A 24,473-nucleotide genomic window follows, 5' to 3' on the forward strand; every position below is an offset into this window, starting at 1 on the left:
ATAAATTAGTAGTCTACCTTCATACTGTGTCTGTTTAGTCTTCCCAACAGCATTTGCTAGAGTTTCCTTTCTTCATCACATTTCTCCTTATTTGTTTGCCTTAATTAACAGTTCATATAAATGTGGGTTTATTTCTAGGCTTTCAGTGATGTTCAACTGATCTGTGTATATATTTTCATTCAAGTCCTACTCTGCTTTGGTTACTGTTTTGTATGGCTTTGGTCCACATCCATCAGAACTCATCTATGCTTAGGAGTAACTCCTAATGGTGGTTGGAGGGGCCATATGAAGTACTAGAGATGGACCAGGGACATCCTGCAAGTGCCTAAAACCCTGTACTATCTTGCTGGCTCCAGTACTGTTCTGTTCTAATTACTACCATTTGTAGTAGACTTTGAAACCAGGGAATGCTTTATCACCATTCTTCCTCTTCTTAGGATGGATTGAGTTTTGGGGAGTACTTTGTGCTTTCATACAGATTTTAGTAATGTTTATTATATTTTTTAAAAATGCAATTATAATTAATGCTCACCTTAAATCCATATTATTAATTTACTAAAAGGTAAAGGCCCTCCCGTTGATCATCGATTTTGCTCGAGCGGGCCCAGTAACGTCTCCATTGGAGACTTTGTTGTTACTGTGTTTGGCATATTGAATACTCTCGGTAGCTTGCTGGGCTCTCCGAGAGGGGCGGAGGAATCGAACTCGGGTCGGCCATGTTGGCTGCTTGTAAGGCGAACGCCCTACCCGCTGTGCTATCACTCCAGTCTTAATTTACTGAATGCATATATTACTTTAGATTGGATGATTATATGAGGGATGGGTGCTGGAAATTAAACTCAGGTTGTCATATTTATAAAGAAAACATTCAACTACTTGGTTATATATCTGATCCTGGCAAGATATTCACTGTAACAATGCCAGTTCTGTTTTTCAATGCATGGGTACATAATAGCTTTTCATTCCCTTGTGTTTCCTATTTCTTCTAAAGTGTTCTATAATTTTCAATGCACAGATATTTTATCACAAATTCCCAGGTTTGTGGTGTGTGTGTATGTGTGTGAGAGAGAGAGAGGAAGAAAGAGAGAAATAAATGTGGTGTGTGTGTGAGAGAGAGAGATGGATTTGGTGTGTGTGTGAGAGAGAAAGAGAGAGATGTGTGGTTCTGGTGGTGGTGGTGGTGGTGGTAGTGGTGGTGGTGGTGTGTGTGTGTGTGTGTGTGCATGCACACGTGTGTGTGAGAGAGATTCCTGAAAATATAAGAATATTTTATTTTATTTTTAAAATTGCATTTAATTACTCTGTCCTGCTTTTAAAAAAACTTTCAGAATGATCTTTGGTGATGGTCTAATATCAAACTTCAGATTCCTTATCAGTGAACTGAGTTGATAATAAATATTGTAGAGTATTGTAGAAGTTGGCCTGGAGTGATAGCACAGCGGGTAGGGCGTCTGCCTTGCACGCAGCCAACATGGCCGACCTGAGTTCGATTCCTCCGCCCCTCTCGGAGAGCCCGGCAAGCTATACCGAGAGTATTCGATATGCCAGACACAGTAACAACAAAGTCTCCAATGGAGACGTTACTGGGCCCGCTCGAGCAAATCGATGATCAACGGGAGGGCCTTACTTTACTTACTTACTTTTATTGTAAAGTTAAATAAAGAACAAATACAACTATTTAGTTTCTTAAAAATTTCAAGGTTTTTACACCTATTTTATTTGTTGTTATTTTTGTTATTTCTTAGGCAGCTCAAATTCTTTAAATTTTAAAAAATTTTAATTTAGTTACCATAGATTACAGTTATTTGTGATTGGGTTTCAGACATACATTGTTGAAACACTAATTCCTTCGCCAATGTTCACTTTCTGCCACCAATGTCTGCAACTTCCCTCCCACCCACCAATCTGTATCTATGACAGGCACTTTTAAAATAAACTTTTGGCAGTGAATTATAACACTGTTACTGATAGAGTTTCATGCATAACACTTTACCACTTTTCATCACCCTCTATTCCTCTCAGCTGAGATAGCTCAAATTCTCACGGAAGAAGGGGAAATTGAAATTTTATATCACATAAATTTTACATGGCTCAAAGGCAGTCCTTGGGCTGGGGTTTTGTTGTTTAAGTCTAAATATGTTGCAGTCAGTCTTCTGTGCTGTATTGAAACAGAAATTTTATTAATTTTTTTCTAAAGATTAAATTTGCTGGGGACAAGTGAAACAACATTTTTGATCCAATATCAACAGATCTGTTCTCACTGTAGATTATGGCTGGCAAACCCAGAGGCTATCAAGACCCTTGCAGGTCTGAGGTGAACGTGTAAGTGGTGAGCAGATTTGGCAAACTGAAGAATGAGAAAATGTTCTATCCAAGGGACAATATTTATGTATATCTATCTTCTTGTTGGATTTAATCTCAGTTATTGCCACATTGGATGTTAAAGAAATGTTATATTTAATGTAAAATGTTCTAAAGTGTCAATGACTAATTCCATATTCTTTCAACATGAGATGGGCCAAATAAAATATATCTGGCTACAACCAGTATGCTACCAGTTTTCAACCTTTGGATTTTGAAGACTGTTTCACTTCCAAAGTCTTCTGCTCTATGAAGCCAAAAATAATAATATACATCTCAATAAGGGGTCTTCCCATAAAAACTAGAAATTTATTCAAACCCTTATTTCCAGAGCAAAGTTTGATATTATTAGTGTTTCAGTATCCATAATTAATATAATGAATGCTACTTTATAGGCAATTTTTATGAAAGCATTTTTTTATTTGAAAGTGTAATCAATTACATTTCATGTTATTTGCTAAAAGGTATAGACTTAATTTTTAGTATGCTAATTTTCTTTTCAGAATGGGTGGGAATAATTTGGGCCACTCCCTGCTGTGCTCACTGTTCACTTGTGACATTGTGCTCAGGGATCACTCTTGGTGGGGCTCAGGAGATCATATATCTTGCCAGAGATTAAACTTGAGATAACAGCTTACAAAGCAAGTGACTTATCCACTATTCTGTCTCTCTGGCACTGCATGTTAGTTTTAACTTCTGGTTTGGTTTTACTAATCTAATGGCAAGTGTCAGATTCCTAATGTCTGACTTTATTTTGCATCCATTTCATTAAAGGTAAAAATTCAATACATGTAAACATTGGTAAAGCTGAGTATTTTATAAATATCTCAGAGAAAAAAAACTTCCATCCTACCAATTAGGGACATAATTGTGTTCCCCCAAATTCATATCGTGAAGCATTAACTGAAGTATGATTATAGGTGAAAACTTGGGTCTTTTTGGTGACAATTGGAGTTAAATAAAGTCATAAATGTGTGATTCTGATTTGTTCCTCTAAGAAGAGAAAAAGATTCCAGGAATACCGCAGCACAGAGGAAAGGCTAAGTGAACACAAAATGGGTGACCATCTGCAAACCCAAACAAGAACTCTTAGAAACCTAACCTAGTTGCCCCTTGATCAAACTTCACTGCATTCTGAACTGTGAACTTCATTCTGAACTTCACTGCATTCAAAACTATGAGGAAATAAAGTTTCGTTGTTAAAGATATCTAGTATTTCTGTTATGATAGTCCTAGTAACTAACATAATTTAGCCTGGGGGCTGGAGAATAAGTACAGAGGTTTAGGCACTTACACTGAAGCAGCCAACTCTGGCACAATCCCTCCTTCTGTATATGATCCCCTGAGCACAGTTCAGGTGTCACCTATAAGCCCCCAACCCCCTATGCCAACTCCCCAAATATTTAATGCCTTCAGCATTTTATAATATTTGTATTATATTATTATATATTATTTTATAATATTTATAATATTTAAATTTTTCAGTGGCCCAATAGCACAGCAGGTAGAACGTTTGTCTTGCGTGTGGCTGGCCTGGGTTCGATTCCTCTGTCCCTCTTGAAGAGCCCAGCAAGCTATTGAGAGTATACTGCCTGCATGGAAGAGCCTGGCAAGCTCCCCGTGGTGCATTCAATATGCCAAAAACAATAACAACAAGTCTCACAATGGAGACAGTACTGGTGCCTGCTTGAGCAAATCGATGAACAATGGGAGGACAGTGCTACAGTGCTAAATTTTTCAATCTAAAGTGGGAGAGATTATTCAGGAGTTAAGTCTCTTGCTCTGCATGTGGCTGACCTTGGTTCAAATCCTCAACATAGCATATGGTATTCTGAGCATCAACAGGAGTGTCCTTAATATAGAGCCAGGAAAAAGTCCTGAGCATAACCAAGTATGGGGTATAATCCAATAACTACCCCTTAGCTCCAATATAAGCCATTTCTTGGGATTTCTTGTTTAAGAAATCACACCTTTAGGTACATCGTCCTGTATGACTTCCTGTTCAAGATATCATGGAAAGTTTGGCATATCTAATCAAAGAATACCTCTCCTGTAAAATAAAATATATCAAGCTTTATTCATAATGACAAAAACTATTTGGTGACTCACCCATAAAATGTGAGATAAAGGAAACCAATCCTTTTTCCAAGTTTTAAAATTTCTCCTCGTTTGTCAGAAGCTCCTGTGAGTCTCACTATGCCCACTTTCTTGAGGTTGAAGAGCCACTTGTATGCATGCTCGTCATTTTTTAAAACATCTTCAAAATTTAGTGTAGGTAGCTGGAGCTCTGAGCCCCAGTACTGACATTCTGTAAATAAATAAGATAAATAAAACAGATGGAATAGCATTGTTTTTAACAATAAAGATTGCTTCAGAGGGGGACTATTTCATTGGAAGTGACCTTCGATTTATCATAAAGTTCACTAGATTTTATGTTATTTATTTTTTTAGAGAAGAAATATAGTTTTTATTGAATAAAAATTAGACAGATGTGAGAGGAAAGAAAGCACATATTGAAGAGACAATACCCTGGATTTCTCTAGAGTGGAAAAAGCAAGCAGAGACATAGAGGAAAGCAAGGAAGGATAATGTACAAGAAAGAACACAATCTTGAAGAGCAAGACATTTGACTAGATTTTAGTAAACATTAGAAATGCCCAAGACCTTCAGTATCTATTAGCGATAAACTAAAATAACGTCCTTAACTCTATAGCTCTAGATGATTAAATGCTTATAAAAATTAAGTAGATACCACACCAAACATGATAACCTCTCAGTATCTGTATTGCAAACCATAATTCTAAAAGGTAGAGAGAGAGTATGGGGAATATTGTCTGCCATAGATGCAGGGGGAGGGTGGGAAAGGGGGAAGGGTATACCGGGGATATTGGTGGTGGGGAATGTGCACTGGTGGAGGGATGGGTGTTTGATCACTGTATGATTGTAACCCAAACATGAAAGCTTACAACTATCTCATGGTAATTCAATAAAATTAAAATAAAACTTCCAAAAATATTTTTTACCTAATAAAAGTATAAAGGAAAATAAGTATAAAAGCCATTTTCATGCTAGGGGGAAAGGCAGCTCAGATAGAGAAGGGAGCACCAAATAAAGGGTGTTGGAAAGATCCTCCCAGGATGGGAGAAGCATGCTGAAAGTAGACTATAGACTGAACATGATTGCCACTCAATGCCTCTTTTGCAAACCACAACATCCAAAAGGAGAGAGAGAGAACAAAAGGGAATGCCCTGCCACAGAGGCGGGGTGGGATGAGGGGCATGGGGGGTGGGAGGGATACTGGGATAAGTGGTGGTGGAAAACGGGCACACTGGTGGAGGGATGGGTATTTGATCTTGTAAATTGAAACCCAAGCACAAAAATTTGTAAGTCTACAACTGTACCTCATGGTGGTTCACTAATAAAATTTAAAAAGTAAATAAATAAATTTAAAAAAGCCATTTTCTAACAAAACAAGTCTCTTACCAAAGGAAGAGTCACATAGAGTAAATGTAGTTTTGCTGAGAAAAATAACTCAAATATTAATAAATGCTACCTCTGGGAAAGAATTTGCCTGGGGGGGAACACATTTTTTTTTTAACAAATGACAGAATGAGAAGTTAGGGTATCAATATCATCTTGAGCAATGCTTCACTTTTTTAAACTGGAGTCTATTGTATGGAAAATAACCACAAAAATCCAGTTTCAGACGAAGAATGGAGGCCATAGAGATAGCTCAGTGATCACACTCATGCTAACATGCTTCCCCCAATCCTTGCTAGGTGTGACACATTGAGACCTATTAGGTGTGGCCCCTCTAAAAAGTGCATGCAAATGTGAGGTAAGAAAATAGGTCAACAGTAGAGAATATGTCTCATTGTGTGAGACCCCGTTTTTGATCTCAGGCAACGAACAGCTATGACCTGGATCCCCTAGGACAATTGGGAGTGATCCATAATTAAGTATCAAGGAAACTAAAAATGAAGAATGGGTGGCATGTGACAGTCTCTAATTCAATCATTGGACCACAGTGTTCTTACAGGCACCACCGAGTGACCTTCCCCCACTTGCCCTAGAACTGAATCTGGGATTAGTGCTTAAATAATGCCAGATGTGACCCCAATACTACTCACCCACCCCTCAAAAGGTCAGGGACCGCTATAGTTAGATGTACTGGAAATCATTTCCTCTTTGATTGTCAAGTGTCTGTTATTGCAGAACATAATTTCTTAAGAGTCAGATCATGGCTTTAATAGTAAAAAAGATACTCTCAGGTTCAGGCAGCCACTTTCTGTTCTTCCATCAGGCCATTGCATAAGGATATCTGTGGGTGTGTGTGTAGGTAGGGAGACTTAATCATAAAGTGAATGCATATATTGCCAAATTATCTAGGTTATTAAGCATAATCTCTTACATAATGAGTCAGAATTTCAGGGCTCCCTAGAAAATTAGGTTTCTGTGGTGGCTATATTAATTCTTTGGGACTGACTTGATTTTTATTATTAAGAATTCAATATTTACAGAAAATTTAAGTAACTTATTCTATCTTCCCAGGAAGTTGAACAGTAAATGCCTTAATTTCTCATAGTGAATGTTTTTTAAAGAATTAACAAGTGCTGCTTGCATTTGAAAAAAGTTGAATCGAGTATTAATCAAGTTGCTTTGGCTAAAAACAATAGTTAAGTACAGAAGGCAAAGTGTTATGTCAGATTGTACTGACTAAAGCTATAGGAAAGAGGTGTGAGGGGGTGGGGATAATGATTTAAAATTTTTTCCAGGGATCACTTTGGTGCTTCATTATACAGATTTTGATATTTTAAAAATTATATTACATATCCCAATAATTATGTTTTGTTTACTTCCTTAATAACCCTAGCATTTTACCATTTCACAAGGCACTGTGATATGCAGTAGGTTTTAAACAGGTCAGAGTTTAATGGGAAAATCAAAGCTAAGTAAACATAGTATAATGGAAGCTGGAATTTGAGTATGCTCAGGAGACCATGAGGCATCAGATCTTCTGATCCGTTACTTAAAGTTCTTTCTTTGATGTCCAGAATTCTTTTATATACAGAAGTTTCCTACTTCTGCAATAAAACAGTTGGTTTTCTATGAAAGAGTGTCTTTTCAAAGAGGCTATCTGCACATCTGTTTAGCTTAATTTTGAATATTAGGTTATATAATTATTTTCTTTGCCACTCCTGTTTTCTCATTGTATTTAAATTCCTTAGATTATAACATCTGATACCAATAAAGGAGACAAACTTCATCATTTTGCTTATTGGCTCCCTAAAAAAAAAATCATTTGGCTTCCAGTTAAGAGGAAACTTTCATGGGCAAAATGCAATTGTTAAAAATATAAACAAGAATCTGCCATCTTCTTTTTCCAAAATGTTCAGTAAGTAAACTGATTCACAAATGAATTAAAAAATATTTTAAAAGTTATGAACTTATTGATATACAAATGGAAATCTGAGTCCTCATAGAGATGAATGTGATGTTGGAGACTGACTTGGCATTTTCACATTGATTAGGAATTTCCCATACCAACACTAATTTTTTATTGGGAAAAAGTCACTAAATTATCAATGATCATTCTCCATGTCCTTGATCATTGTGTTGTGACTTTACCAATGACATGGTTAGTATTTCTATATAGACTATTAGATGGATCAGCTGTTGTCTACATTCCCATCCATTGTAAGTGTGTTGTCTTTATTATCAAAGGTAATTTGTTTTTTAACTAATATATATATATATATATATATATATATATATATATTGGAATTGGGAATTGGGTGGCATGTATAGACCACCTATGCTCACTGTGATTCAAATATGGCCTAAGATTCCGTTTATCATGTGATCTCCAGCAGGCACCACTTCTGCTGGTAGACAGTTGTAGCATTTTGTATTCTCAAGAATGTATTGATTTGGCAGTCTCCTGCCCCTGCGCCTGGCTGTCCTCACCGGGGCCCCTTGGAGGGGAGCAGGTTGAGCTTTCCTCCCTGCCCCGACCAGGGCTCCGGCAGCCAAAGACCTCCAGGACCAGCCACCACCATGCTGAGAGCACTCTCGGCACACATTAAGGTACTGGCAGAGGGACAAAGTCACGTGGGTTCCGGGGCCAAGATCTCCAAGCCTACTCTGATTGGGGCTGAGCATCCTCCACCCAGATGTTCCAAATTCCAGTAGGCGGGGGTCACACCCACCAACTGGCCCCCTGGCGCTGTGTAATCCCATCAACGGCCAAGACTCAGAGACTGTAAAAACCAGCTCCCGGAACTGCGCGGCCGCATTCGCGGCCGTGCGACATCTTATTATGACATCTTATTTTCTCATTCCTTCTTTGGACAAACTGGCAGGCTAACCGAATGTAGCCTGCCCACACGGCAGAATCTGGCAAACTCCCCGTGGCGTACCCAATATGCCAAATACCAGTAACAATTATGGGTCTCATTCTCCTAAAGAGCCTTGAATATAGTCTCAGGGCTAGGATGAATGAGACGTTACCGGGCCCTGCTCGAGGAAATCGACGAATAATAACTATTATATATTAAAAACAGTTCTCTGTGTGTATGTCTGTGTTTTTGTGTGTATGTGGTGGAGAATATTTTTTTTATTAAACAAATTTTTAATAGTGAGACATCAGTTGCAGACTTACACATTTTTGTGCTTGGATTTCAATTATACAATGATCAAGTACCCATCCCTCCACCGGTGCCCATTTCCCACCACCACAGATCCCAGAATCCCTCCCACCTCCCATCCCCCCATCCCACCTTGCCTCTGTGGCAGGGCATTCCCTTTTGTTCTCTCTCTCTTATTGGGTGTTGTGGTTTGCAAAAGAGGCAATGGGTGACAATCATGTTTAGTCTATAGTCTACTTTCGGCATGCTTCTCCCATCCTGGGAGAATCCTCCCAACACCTTTATAAATGCCCACAATGAGATATGAGGGACATGTTTTCAGTCTTCCCATGTAGATAAAGGGGAAACAAAGCATCAAGTCACTCAGCTTATGAGTTGCAGAGCTGGTTGGTCAGATTCAGGTAATCAATTGCAAAGTCTGTAATTTTAAGACCTATACATAAAATAAAATTATGATGTCTTGAAATATTGTTGACAGGTGTATTTTTAAGCCTGAATATACATACTTATCCCGACCCTTACAAAGGAACTCTATTAAATAAAAAGCAGGGCAAGTTACAATTAGAAACACTTTGTTTGAACTTGCTCAAGCCTGGATGTTTATAGATAAACCTTGGCTTCCTGTCAGAAAGTTAAAGTCAGATACAAATTAGGAGGAGGTTTTGTTGCACAATAGTGCAACATTATTATTAACCTTTTGTTAAAATAACTAAGGTTTAAAAGTCAGCTGGCCTCTCTAATTTATTCTACTAATGTTAGCATCCAGGCAAGTTTGGTTTTACCTAAGGCCACTATCTGTTTTTATAATGTTCTTGTGACTATTTGGTAAGGAAAATTAACAAATGGAGATTAAAAATCATGTTCACATAATAAAAATGTCTTAAAGTGTCTGAGTTTGTGTTTTAACTGCTTTGTGACTCAAGAATGATTTGATTAGAGTACTAGAATCAGCTCTATAATTGTATTCTGTGTGTTAATAATTTTGTTTCTTTATCAATCATTTTTTCCATCTGAATAACAGATACATTTTAGCTTTAAAAATACAAAACGAAATAGATCTTTTTCCATAGTTGCATTCCTCTGTGCATGTGTAAAATTAGTCATGTTCATAAAAAGAAACTCCAGGGTAAAACAAGGCTGTAAATTCTCTAGAAAGTGTGGTTGGTACTATCCATAATTTCACATGTACAGTTTTTTACTATCAGAGTGTGCTTAAAATGGCTTTTTAAGTTCTGCAAGACTTATTTCCCCTAATTTTAGCTTTCATTTTGGCAGAAATTAGTGACCCCAAACCGGATACCAGCATAAAAACTGTCCCAATCTGAGCTGCCCATCTACTTATTTTTCTAAGTGTGACTTTCAGAGACAGCACCATGACCAACAAGTTTCCAAATTAACAATAATGTCTAGAATGTAAATATTTTCATCTTCAGGCAGAAACAAGTTATATTTCATCAAATTCACCAAAAAAATAATTCTAGGAATCTTCCCAGAGACTTTTTCCTTGGAAAAGTAATTGAAAAAATTATTCCATCATTCCCCCAACTGCAATTCATAATAAATGTGGACACCCAAATAAAACACATATCACAAGGGTAAATTAATTTTCAGGTGAATATGTTATAGAAATTTAAAGTTCACAGTCAGGTCTGGATACACAAACAGTATGAAAACGATGGAATATTTAAGTCATGAAGCATCCTTTCTAATTCAACTTACAGTTTTACCAATAAATCCTTCCATGAACATGTGCTTCACACATCATAAACTTTATGAACAGGCTACATGCTGGCTTTCAAGGAACCATTTGTACACTGTTCCCTTTTTGGGGTTAAACATGACATTCCTGTATCATGAGTTATATTTCAAAAAAGGAAAAGACACAAAGAAGCCTTTTTAGCTAAAGATTCATACATGAGCGCAACATGCTGGGTTGCAATGTATTATTTCAAGAGCTGGAACCTTCTGTTCACCTGCAATGCACTGTTGGCACTAAAACAGCAAACCTCGTGTGCTGAGGATCAGCCAAACTCTTAATATCTTTTCCTATAAATACTTTGCATGGAATCAACCAAACCCCAAATTGACCCTTACTTAAGCAAAGAGACCTAAGTAGAAATAGGACATTGGTTCTCTTCTCTGACTCAAGGGGACTTAGCTCTTTGGATATTTTGCACATTTTATCTTTCAAGATTCTGTTCATTTGTCCTCTCCTAAAAAGAAATCTTTCAGAAGCTGAACTGAGATGAAAATTTGTAACAATTTATTCATCCTTGCTAGTGTTACTGGATGGGGAAGAAAGTCTCTGGAAGATACTTGGATGAGTGGGTTACTGCATTTGGCAACAAGGACTCAGTTCCCTGTAGTTCAAGGCTACGTTGTTGAATGGTCTTCAGAGTTGCCCCATCCAGGTGCATGGAATTTGATTGACACAGGCCATGCACACCTACTTTGGATTGATTAAAGGCTGCTTCTCTGAGCATTTGCTCCTTCTGGCCTTGCTCAAGCTGGCCCAGCACACTTTCCTCAGCAGAAAAAGCTCCCTGCAGAGTGGACATCTTGTACTTGGCAAGTGTGATGAGACACTTAGATTTGATAGAACATTTGCTAACATTAATAACTCAAGGTTTGAAGGTCACAAACTAGTCTTGAATCTCAATTCTGTATGTCCTTCAGAAAGCAGTCATTCTCAGTTCTATTTCTTCATATGGAAAATAAAGAATCAAGCACCTGCAGGTTTGCTGTAAAATTTAAACACTCATCTGTAAAGTACTTATGATAAAGTGCTTAGCATAGTGTATGTGATCAAATCTACCATTGAACTAGAGAAGCTGAATGTGGCAGGAGAAAAAGGTGCTATAATCACTGATCTTGCATGACCTCTGATCTCTCACTAACTCTATGTGATGCTTTTCCAGTTATTTCTCACATTCTCTATGATCAAATTTTCCACCTAATTTTCTTTACAAGACATTAGACAAATCGCTGGAGCGATAGCACAGCGGGTAGGGCGTTCGCCTTACAAGCGGCCAACATGGCCGACCCGAGTTCGATTCCTCCGCCCCTCTCGGAGAGCCCGGCAAGCTACCGAGAGTATTCGATATGCCAGACACAGTAACAACAAAGTCTCCAATGGAGACGTTACTGGGCCCGCTCGAGCAAATCGACGTTCAACGGGAGGGCCTTTACCTTTTTACCTTTACCTAGACAAATCAAGAGAATGTATAAATTAGAATAGCATTCCTATATTAACTTCAAAATTCAATTAAGATATCAGATGTGAGAAATCATGGCTTTTGTTATTGTTGTTGTTGGGCCTTACATGACAGTACTCAGGGCTTGTTTCTGGCTCTGAACTTAAGGATCGCTCTTGGAGGGCTCAGGTAATGATATGGATGCCAGAGATGGAAACTAGACTGACCTAGTGAAATCATGGCTTTTAAAATAAGAAATATTAGGGTTTCGGTTGTTTTTTCAATCGATGATGAACAAGATGTGAGAAATAAGAGCTTTTTAATCAGTGAGGTTATTGTTTTAATTTTATTTTGTTGATAAATCACATTATGTGTAGGCACTAGAAAAAAAATGGCAGATGAAATTTTAACCCAAGTGTACATTTGGTACAAACGAGGCCTGCATATGCATCGTGAAATCCTCCATCTTTAAATTGCCATATTTTGAAGTTTTCTAAATTTATGAGTTTAAAATTTACAATCTAACTGGCAGTGTTGTAAGACTCATTCTTGGGCTGCAAGAAAATGTAAGCCTTGTTTGTGAGAAGTGGAAGCCTTTCACTCATTTAAAAAAGCTCTGCTACAAAAGAAAAAAGAAAATAAACTTATTTTAGAGTAACTAGAGAAAATCATACATTTTGAGCATAAGTAGAAGGAATAAATCTTCCTTGAAACAGATTTACTTTAGCTTCTCAAAAATCTCCTTAAAATTTTACAATACTTTTAAAGACACTAGCTTTTAAAGGACATTGCATTTCAAAATTCTCTTTAGCACTAATATTGGGTTTGTTTGAACTTCCAGCAAGTTGTTAAATAATTTATTTTTTAAAAAATAAAACAATTAACTTCTCTTACCTGATAAAAAATTAAACTGACAGTGTAGTATTATATAGGACTTTTTTCTGTTTTTATAATGTGTCCAGTTGCAAAGCAACATTAATATTTTTCTCAGTGTGCAGTAATATTTCCAAGGGGAGGTAAGGATAGAGAAAAGAAAATACCAAAAAAAGAATTCTAAATCAATTCCCATGTCAGATTGATTGCCATAGGATCCATCTCAGCTTTAGAATATGTGGACCATTTTTTAGGGTCTAAGTCTATTATATTAGACTCACTGACAGAACAAAGGCCCCACACCTTTTAAGTTAGGATGCACATATTTACCGAATACAGTGCAAAAACTGAATGGGATAATAAATGATAATTAACAAAAAAAAATAAAACACTGGTAAGATATCAATAGGTTACAAAGTGAAAAAATGAAGCAAAATATGCATTGATAAACTAATTAGCATTTAAGATACCTGTATTCATTTCATCAAAACTCCAAAGACACTTATCTGAAAGTAAATTGGTAGTATGGTAGGCATATGGTATACAAAACAGGTTAAAGATGACTTTTTTCTTCATTTTATGAAGACTATTGTTCTCTCATTTGTGCATCAGAATAAAAACCTCAGTTGCCTGTGGGAAGGAATCTTTATTTGTCTTTCCTGGGAAGGGGATGTATTTTGGTACATGAACAGGTTGCTTTATTACTCTGTTCTGTCTATTTGGAAAGAACTGTGTTCTGATATACCCTGACTATCACAACCCTCAGACCATTTTATAATAACCAAGTATGATATGAAACCAGTACCCTCACTCCTTTCTCAGCTTATATTATAGATTCCTTCTTCTAGGGTTCAAGATCGGCAAGATAGGCAAGACTTGGAGTTAGGGTAAAATATGACATGGGAAATAGACATATTGTGCATACTACTTGCTGATAAAAATCAAAACTGTTTTTGGGACAAATCTCTGTAAAAATAGATTCTGAAGCAACCCAATGATTCTTTGTGTTCTAAAAAAAACAATTTTTCATCAAGTGAATATATGTGCCTTACTCTCTCCTGTGCCTTGCTCCTTCTGAAACAAAGGAAGGCCTATAACTCTGGGGTTAAAGGTCAGAACACTATTAAGTGGACTGATGAAGATTATTAGCTCTGCTGTAAGAGTGGTACATTAAAATGAAGGGAAACAGTTTTTTCTAATGGTGAGATGTTCTCAGTGCTTTACTGAGAAAACTGAACAGACTCTTAAAAAACTGATTGTATGCTTTGGTTTTCGGGGAACTATACCTGGAAATACTCATGGGCCACTTCCAATTCTGAGCTCAGGGTTCACTTTGAGCAGTGCTTTAGAGAAGCATGCAGTTACTGGGGAGAACCTTGGTCTCCCACTTGCAAAGTTTACACCCAGCTTTCTGACTTTCTCTGGCTCTGGAAAATTACTCCCCACTCTAACTATGACCTTTAACATCTTTTAGCAATAACAAATATCACGAAGGTCAGAGCATAATATACAAATGTTTCATTATCAATTCAAAGAGATAGGAAAACAAGCACTCTTTATACTGAGTATAAAGAGGGAAACCATTTAGGCATGTATATACATTCATATCACTGTCACTGTCCTCCCGTTGTTCACCAATTTGCTCGAGCAGTCCCAGTAATGTCTCCTTTGTGACACTTGTTACTGTGTTTGGCATATCAAATACGTCATGGGTAGCTTGCCAGGCTTTGCCATGCGCGTGAAATACTCTTGGTAGCTTGCCGGGCTCTCAGAGAGGGGTGGAGGAATCGAACCTGGGTTGGCTGCATGCAAGGCAAATGCCCTACCTGCTGAGCTATCACTCCATACATTTATATAATAACAGTATATACTGATTTTTTTTTCATCTTAAAGTTTCCATCTTTATATTAAGCACAGAAACTAGTGTGTAATTATGTCAAAATTTCACCTTGAAGGCAAAATACATTTTAGTTAAAAATCTTTATATTTTTAATGTTATATGAAAGTTGTCAGTTTTCATCACGTGTTTAGAAATGTTCAAAAGCTGGACTTCAGAAATCAGGTTTTCATCTGGAGATAATAGAACATTGCCAGCAAAACCTTGTCTCTAGGTCAGTTGGCATACAAATTCTATCCTCTTCCTCTCTACTACTTTCAAAATGTTATCATCTCAGTCTTTCGTAGAAAAGTCCTAGCCCCTTCTATGCTCATTTTATTGGATTCACAAGAGGAAATACAAGGTTGGGGAAGAAAGGGAAGGGTAAAGTAAACCTGAGCTATATATTGAAAAAATGCTTTCTTGCTTAAGCATTTAGATGTGAACCTTTAAGGAGAGCCCCAGAACCACTTCTTCACTGTACCTCCTATTTTTTCCTTAATAATTTTGACTTTATCCTTATTGTAGTTTCCTAAATCTTTCCTGTGATTCTACACTTGCAACATTGCCAGACAATCTCCTTTTCTCTGTCAAGAATTTTCTTACTTTCTTATCTTTGCCTGACCCAAATAATTCTTTAAAATCATTCTCAAACAGCACCCTTCTAAGAAATATTTTCTCGCTCCAAATTCCTTTCTTTATCACAAACCTTCCACTCTTGTTTTAATTCTCACAGTCTATTTTAACTATTTGTTTCATGGATAATATCCCTTTCTAAACTTGATAAGCACTCAAAGAATCCGTGTGATTTTAAATTTAATATTTTCTTGAAGAGTTTCTACCATAAAATAGGTGTCCATGTATGTATGATTGAATAAAAATTTTTGAGGGAATGAGTTTTTTTCCATGTCTTTCTTCCATATGTGAATGTCCCGAGGGCATGAAAGTGATTTATTTAAGAATTATATTTCTTTTCATTTTTGAATTAAACATTTAGTGCCAGGAGGAGATGAAGGAAACATGTTCTGCATCTTGATATTAGAGTTTAAAAGTCTCAGTTCTCACTTTAAGGAAGAGAAAAAAAGCAGAAGATAAAACTATACTACTGAGGAAAAAATTCTTTTCATAAGCATAACTCAGTTTTTTTACATGCTCTGGTAGCATTAATGCAAAAAAATTTGTAGTAGCAGTGAAATAACCTACCATATTAGACAGACAAAAGGCTATGGAATTAGGATTCAAACCACAACTCATTAATTTCTTCCTTAACTTACCAACTGTACTACTTGAGAGCATATTGTTAATATACTTTCCTCTTGGGAGCACAGTGCCGCCAACAGGTCAACCTGTACCTGTGAGGCTAGTGCATCAGCAGCTTGATGGTGCCTTCAGGGTTCCTGGTACCCCCAAATTTGCCGCTGAGCCTCTGGCTGGAACTCAACAACTTGGGAGCAAGTTTCCCAAGATATTAAAGAGCCTAAAGTTAGGTATATGAGAGTCACTCCCACAAACCACCTCCAGCTCAGCTATACAAGCTCATGTATCTGCCTTGCTTCAGAGACCCATAAATAAATCTCGAGATTTATTTATTAGAGATCAAATATTTATTTATTAGATCAAATATTTTTAGATTATTTAGATCAAAGATTTTTAGATTATTTATTAGATTATTTATTAGATAGATATTATTAGATATTTATTAGATAGGTTATTTATTAGATCAAAGATTTATTTACTAGAGATCAAATATTTATTTATTAGAGATCAAAAGCAGGTCGTGTAAATACATTAGTGGCCGTGATTAAGAGACTCACAAATGAATCTCGGAGGAGAGCAGCACACAGCAGAGATGTCTTTCCACCCTATGCCAGGCTGATTTCACCAGGGCACCTTGTGTGTGTGTTGGGGGGGGGGCATGTGTGTCCCTCTACCTTTCCCAAATGAATCACAGAAGCTGTAAACCTCCAGAACCTAGTTGCCACCATGCTCATGGCCGACCTTCATGAGAATGAACCCTCTGAAAAACCCAGGTATGTGGGAATAGTGACTGAAAACTCCAGGCTTCACAGAGTTGGGGATGGGTGACCTCCTTCCATCTCCCTGCCCTTCCTGTTTTCTCACAGCCATGCTCAAGAACTGCCTCTGGGTACCATATAAGCACATTAATGGCCATGATTCAGAGAATCACAAATTAATCTTGGAAGAGAGCAGCACATCACAGATGTACCTCCAGACTCCAAATATTTAAAAATTTTAAATATGTCTAGAAGCACATGGACACTTTCACGGCCATTTAATACCTCATACTACTCATGGCAAGCAATATAAAATAAATTATTTAGCATATGACTAAGGGGTGGTAGTAGTGGGAAGATTCAAAGTAATAGTGGTAGGAAGGCACAATGGTGGTGAGACGGGCATTAAAATATTGAATATAAACAATTGTGAACAACTTTATGAAAAAAAGCATTTTAAAAATAATTTAAAAAATTTAATGCAGAGTTCATGTCTTCTTCCATCTGCTTAATCAGAGGCTGAATAAATGCAGTACTCCTATATAAAAAATACATTCCTTCCTTAAACCATTAAAATATTTTCTAGTGTCTAAGTAGCAGTCAGTTCTTTACATTCATGATCACAGTCTCTCAGTGTGACTAGTATTTCCCACCACTTATTTGATTATAGTATCATTTTCATCTTGCTACTTCCTGATAATATTAAGATCATAAGCTATAAAATTTTGCTCCTCAAAAAATATTAATGGAAGGAGTGACTATATTAACTTACAATGCTTAAAAGCTTAAGCTATAATCATTAGAAAAATGGGTTTTATTTCCTGGAATAATCAAGATAAAACCCTGAAGGAAATCAAAGTAAAATCCAAAAAAGATTACCAAATTAAGGCAAAGTTAAGAAAATAGTATTTTGAGTGCCAGAAGAAATCTAATATAAATTTTTTTAAAATTCTATTTTTTTCCAAAACCGTATTATTTGACCCAGACAATTGGTAGCCAGTTATGTAAGTGGAGATTCCTTGAAAAATCTAGCAATGCACTTACTGCTAGAGGCAGAAAAACATTTCCCCATGGACACTCATCTGGATTCCACTAGGTAGCTGGGCTAGATAAAACTGAAAATGTATTCAAAGTGTTTCAGAAAGAAAACAGTAGAGCAAAACTGTGTCAGCTGTAAGAGTTATTATGAGAGTAGGGAACTGAAGAAACATTGTTTACTGTCCTACATGGAAAAGAAGAAACAATAGCATACACTATTGATAATTATTGGACAGGTTGAAGGTTTACAGGTAAGTTAATGTACTAGAAATATCTCTAGCACAGTAAACTGTTAAAAGTCTATTATTTAAAATCACAAAGAATTATCACTCATCCTAGAGAATTTCAAGTTTGAAAGGAGTGACGAGAAATCTTTATCTTGACACATGACCCAGAAGGCTCCTAAGAGGTATTACAAAATTAGCAGGCTACCCAGCTGTTCAAAGGACTTCAGCAAAGAAAGTTCAAAAAAAACTTGCCCTTGCTCATGTGTTTGTAAACGTCAAGACTCTGGCAAAGACAAATTATCTTTTTTGAAAGAATTTGCCTTTGATCAGCATAATCTTTCGTAACAAAATTTCAAAACATGCTGTAAGTCAATTACTGACCCTTCCCACTTCTTCCCACTGCTTTAATTTTATTAAAGTGTTTCTCCTAAAAGTCACACTTAAAAATTACATTTCTATTTGTATTAAGTAACTGGTCTCTTGGCTCAAGAGAACACTTTTATTCTTATTCAACTCACCTTTGAAGACTTTGTAAAAAATTTTTGGTCACAAATTTCAAGATTCATGTGAACTTTTTCCAAACCAATGTGTTTGTGGCCACATGTGGTCATACACACACACACAAACACACAAACACACACACACTCACACAGTCATGTACTCTCAATCTCTCAATGTGTGTATTTCTTTTCAGTGCATTCATCGGACACATACTTTTATATCTGATGCCATGCTAATTCCTACTTTATTAAGTTTCTGTTTCTGACCTTAGTTACAATTTTTAAGAAGGGCCAGTCAACCTGTAGTTTATTGTGTTGTACCTTTGTAGTAAACACTTATGGGATTACCTTCCATAAATGTCAGGTTTTGCAATGAGATTAAGATAAAAATTTAATATACTACTTTCCTCCACCTCTTTATGATGTCCCAATTATCTATACTTAGCTTCATCTCTACTTAAATGATCAGTGTTGTTAAATCTTTGAACATTTTGCATGAGTCACAATAATATTTATTCAAAGCACAGGGGAGTGAATTTGCTTCTAAGTGATTTTCTTACTATTAGGATTTAAAAAGATACTGAAGACAATGTCAGCGTTACCTGGCAAAAACAATTCTTTTTGAAGTTTTTCTCTGGCCTTCTGTGAAAAGCATCTTTTCTTCAGCCAGTCAGCTTCAAATTCACTATAGTGTTCATTTGGCCATGTGATATGAACCTTGTAACACAGAAAGCAAATATTATCTATTTGTAAATTATACTACAGTATACTTGTAGTTCTTCTATTGCCATGCTTCCAAATGCTATTTAAAAATAATAACTATTCCAACTAGCACTGTCTCACCCCCTTTTAAACGATGTACTCACAGTGATAGATTAAATTTTTGAAAAACTAGAAAATGTAAAGTCAAAATGATACATTTGAGGTCTTACGCCCCTTAAATGCCACATATGAAATTAAAACCCTTAAGACATCTGAAGTTCTTATTTTATGACTGCTAAATTTGGATTTGCCGAACTTTTTGACGATTTGAAATTAGATGTCAATCTAAATTCCTGTCAAAAGTATTAATATAATAATGATGATGAGGCAGAAAAATGACAGTATTAAAAACACTACCACTTGAATGTATATTAGGTAAATAACACCATATACATAACTCACTTTTTCCTCATATAATTCTAAGTAGAAAATACTACTAACATTCACATTTGAAATGTAGGGACTACAAGAGAAAAACAACAAATCTTAGGGTACATTTCTGGTAAGCAATAAATCCTGAGAGTGAGTTCTCAAGCCAAGACGAAGAGTGGAGATGAGCTAAAGCAATAGCATAGTAGATAGGGGCACTTGTCTTGCATGCATTCTCTTGGGTTCAATCCCTGGCACCTGAGAGAGTCCCTTGAACCCTTCCAGGAGTGATCTCTGTGGACAGAGCTTGGCGTAAGCCCTAAGCAAAATCAGGTGTGGCCCATACTCCATTGAAAAAAACAAACCAACAAAGAAACAACAGAAAACAGAATGGGAAATGATCTTTCTGTTTGCATTTAATCTTCTGAACATGGTCCTTCTAAACTTGGATGAGAAAAACATAGGGTAACAGTCATACTGATTTTGTGGTTTTAACAGCTATGCTTTTGGGAATCTCCAAATAAACCTGATAAACACCTCCAAATAAACATCTGCTCAGTAATCTGACCACAAGTAATGTTAATCAACGCAAGTTTTTGAGTGCACTGATTTTATGCCAGGCACTATATTAAACATTTCAACCCATATTATCTCATTTTATCATTCCATTATTTCTACGATCAAATTCTGTCAGTATTCCTATTTTACAGATAACTAAATTGAGGATTAGATGAATTTCTTCTATGACAGAAATAGTTTATGTCTTCAAAGCTGCCACTTAATGAAGGAATATTGGAAAAGTTGAAACTTATTTAAAACATAGTAGTAGTAGTAAAAATTGTAATGATAAGGAAGCTTCCATTTATTGAATAATTTACTTTTCATAAGTACTATACAAACATAGTTTTATATGTAATTGAATAGAAATTCATGGATTATTTTCATTATTAAGAATTGCCCTTTTACTTAAATCAGAAGAAGGAAGTGTTCATTCAGAGATAATTACCTGGTTTCTGTCAAAGGTCAAGTCCTTAATACCAATGTTCACATCAAGAGCTTCAACGAGAAGTTTCCGCGCTTTTGCAGAGTCTAGATAGCAGTCTGGGCACTGACAATTGTCTCTCAGCCAGACGGAGGGGTACAGAGACTCCACACCATCGTCCCAGATGATTCGCATCAAATGAGCCCCATCAACAACTTCTGCCTTTTGTATGGCACAGTGCATTTTTCTGGTCCTTGGGGTAAATCTTGTCAGTTACCTGCTGTGACAAATCAGTGTTAGTTGACTGTCAGCAGACTGGATCTGACCTTAACTCTAAGAGTGCTAGCAATCAAGTGGACTCTGGCTTCTGCTGTTCTCTGAGCTGCCAATGTGGTTTGACTTATCAAAGTTAGAAACTCTGTTCTAGTGGGAGCACTTCATACCCTGTGGATAGAAACATAGTGACCAAAAGTAAATAAATCCTGAATCAGGATCCAGAGGAAAGAATCCTTTGTTTTTCTCACAGAAATTTTAGACAATAGAAAGAGAGGGACAGACATAGAAAGATTGCACTCTTCTGTGGAATATAAAGTAACAGAATGGGAGTCTAAGACCTACGAATAGTAGAGATAAGGACCAGGAGGTTTACTCCACGGCTTGAAAGCCGGCCTCACATACTTGGGGAAAAGACATCTCAGATAGAGAAGGGAACACGAAGTAAAGGGCGTTTGGAGCACCCACTTGGATTGGGAGATGAGTGCCAAATGTAGACTATAGATCAAACACAATGGCCACTCAATGCCTCTATTGCAAACTACAACACCCAAAAGGAAAGAAAGAACAAAAGGGAATGCCCTACCACAGAGGTGGGGGCAGGGGTAGGAGGGGTGGTGCGAGGAATACTGGGATCATTGATGGTGGAGAATGGGCACTGGTGGAGGGATGGATACTCAATCATTGCATGACTGAAATGCAAGCATGGAAGTTTGTAATTTTGTAACTGTACCTCAAAGTGATTCACTAATTTTAAAATAAGAAATTTTAGACAATAAGTGCTGTGCTAAACAAATGATGTATACATCCTTACAGTTACAACTGTGCAACAGATCTAGAAGGATTTTTTTTTTTTTGCAGTGGGAACAATAGTAGAATGGGTTTGTGGTATTAAATATCAGTATCTGTTTTTTTTCTTTTTAAAAATGTTTTTAACTGATTGATATTTCATGGTTTATAATACTATTTATCTGATTTCTCATACACATAATTCCAACACTATACCCATCACCACTGTACGCAATCTTTCTCCCAAATACCCCAATACTAGTCCTCCTCAAACTCCTCAAATTAGTATCTGTGAATTTGTATTCTCTTCTTCCAGTCAAATAATCAAAACTGCTATCATGTAACACAATATTCTACTATTTTTGATCCCTCCTTTATATTTATATTCAGCATTTATATTCTTGCCACTTAGCAGATGCTTTTTATCACATTAATCTTGTTCTACAGAAAACTCTGTTAGATTGGTGCCATCAATTCCATTTTACAGATGATTTTGTGCCTGGAAAGAAATTAAGAGGAAAATGGAGGAAATAGGATCACTGCACAATACTATAATGTGAAGAATCTAAGTCTGGATATTTTTCTAGTCATAATTTTTATATACCAAAAATACATTACTAAAAGAATAAATCTCAAAAATGTTAATTGGCCATGCCAAATAACATTTATTCTTTGGACAGTGAATATTAGAAAAAGTTTTCCAGACATTATACCATAAAGATTTAAAATATTACTATTTTTAATAATTTTTCCTTCAAAGAAAAAATTAATTAATTTCCACTTAGCAAGGAAATATACTATAATAGTAATATAGCATGTTTTTTTTTTCTTTTTTTTTTCTTTTTTTTTTATTAGTGAAAAACCATGAGGTACAGTTATAGGCTTACAAATTTTGTGCTTGGGTTTCAGTTATACAATGATCAAGTCCCCATACCTCCACCAGTGCCCGTCATCCATCCCCATGGGTCCCAGCATCCCCCCCCCCTCAACCCCCCCCCCCCCCCCGTCCCATCCTGCCTCTGTGGCAGGGTATTCCCCCTTGTTCTCTCTCTCTTCTTTTGGGTACTGTGTTTTGCAAGAGAGGCTTTGAGTGGCAATCATGTTTGGTCTATCGACTACTTTTAGCATGCTTCTCCCACCCTGGGAGGGCCCTCACAACACCCTTCATTTGGTACTCTCTTCTCTATCTGAGCTTCCTTTTCACCTAGAGCCTGTGGCTGGCCTTCCATTCATGGAGCAAAATTCCTGGTACTAATCTCAGCCATTCCTGTGTGTCACTCTCACTTTTTGTTGCTTTATGTTCCCCAGATGAATGCAATCTTTCTGTGTCTATGTAATATAGCATGTTGACAAGACTGTATTTGTAATATCTGAAACTCAATATAGCTTGAATGTATGCATACTCATTGCACTTCTAAGGTCCTTCAATTTAGAAGATATTTTTAAAAACTTTAATAAATGGCTAAACTAATAATTCATCTATATATCCTCATATGAACAATAGATTCTATAAAACTTTTAGAAGAACTGATCCCCCTCCAGTCTCTTGAGTAGTTTCATAGTCAACTCTCTATCTGTTTAAAGAACAAAATTTTGTACAAATACTTGCTAAATTAAACAAAGAACATTCTTGCTTGCTTCTGAGGAAATTACCACAGTCAAAACTCAAAATATGAAGTCACTGGTGAAATGTAGAGTAGTGAAGCTAACTAGGTTTTAGGAATATTGAAAAAATAATTTGGAATAATATTGAGCAAGATTATGCTTTAAATAAAATCAATTAAAAATACTTGCCATATCTCTTCTTGGACTACATTCAGAGAGAAAAGCAACTAAAAGCATGCAAATGGAATTAAGTGATCAGTATTCTAAGCAAGCATGATGCATTCAGCTTTTGAAAGGTGTTACAAAAGGGCTATCATGTAATAAGTGATCACCTATCTTTGGACTGGCTTGTAAATCACTTAGAAAACATTTCCAAGATCCAGCCAGAGCCCTTCCTTCCTCACCACCCTGACAGTACCCACTCTTGTCCTCTGTATGATCTAGAGATCATCTTAGGGACTGTAAAATAATTTTATGATAAAACTAAGGCCAAATTATATTGGGAAAAGGAAACTGCCAAGGCACAATCAGATCCATTGCATTACTAAATCAATCCTATTCCAAAGCCCAATGGACTATCCTCATCGCACACAGCCCGCGAGTATAATATATGTGATTGGATTTTTCCAATGGATGTTCCCAACCCCCACCCCAAAACCATAGACTGGAGTCCACAAACTCTTCAGGTAAGAGAAGACCGAGTTCAATCATACCTGTTCTCAGAGGTGATTTGGGTGCCAAACCATGCGCTATTTACCAAGGCAAATAAAGATCAGCTTTGGTCTTCAATTTCTCTTGGGGAAGGAGATTCCTGGAGCCTGTAATATCCCAGATTGATCTGTCACTGTTTTCCCCATGTCTGTTGCAGGGCTATTTAGAAGCGTTTCTACTCCTGGCAGCTCCACTGTGCCCTGCCCCCAGACACAGCTGAGGTTTGCAAATGAGGAAGGATGTCTCAATCT

The 24,473-nt window shown here is 36.7% G+C and overlaps 1 protein-coding gene across 2 annotated transcripts in view; it reads right to left on the reverse strand.

The window, feature by feature from the left end:
• Window positions 1–24,426, reverse strand: part of BBOX1 (gamma-butyrobetaine hydroxylase 1) — a 64,192-nt gene extending 39,766 nt beyond the window's left edge. Inside the window, exons 1-4 of one of the 2 annotated variants that reach the window (XM_056134850.1) lie at window positions 24,225–24,426; window positions 20,869–21,124; window positions 19,334–19,448; window positions 4,471–4,669 (exon numbers count right to left, since the gene is read on the reverse strand). In XM_056134850.1, the coding sequence (XP_055990825.1) occupies window positions 4,471–4,669; window positions 19,334–19,448; window positions 20,869–21,087 (533 nt within the window). In that variant the 5' untranslated portion in view covers window positions 21,088–21,124; window positions 24,225–24,426. The remainder of the gene's footprint in view (window positions 1–4,470; window positions 4,670–19,333; window positions 19,449–20,868; window positions 21,125–24,224) is intronic. The other variant, XM_056134842.1, reaches the window with a different exon arrangement.
• Window positions 24,427–24,473: the final 47 nt, after the last annotated feature.

Source organism: Sorex fumeus, unplaced genomic scaffold (assembly GCF_029834395.1).
Source record: "Sorex fumeus unplaced genomic scaffold, SorFum_2.1 ptg000007l, whole genome shotgun sequence".
Taxonomy (NCBI): domain Eukaryota; kingdom Metazoa; phylum Chordata; class Mammalia; order Eulipotyphla; family Soricidae; genus Sorex; species Sorex fumeus.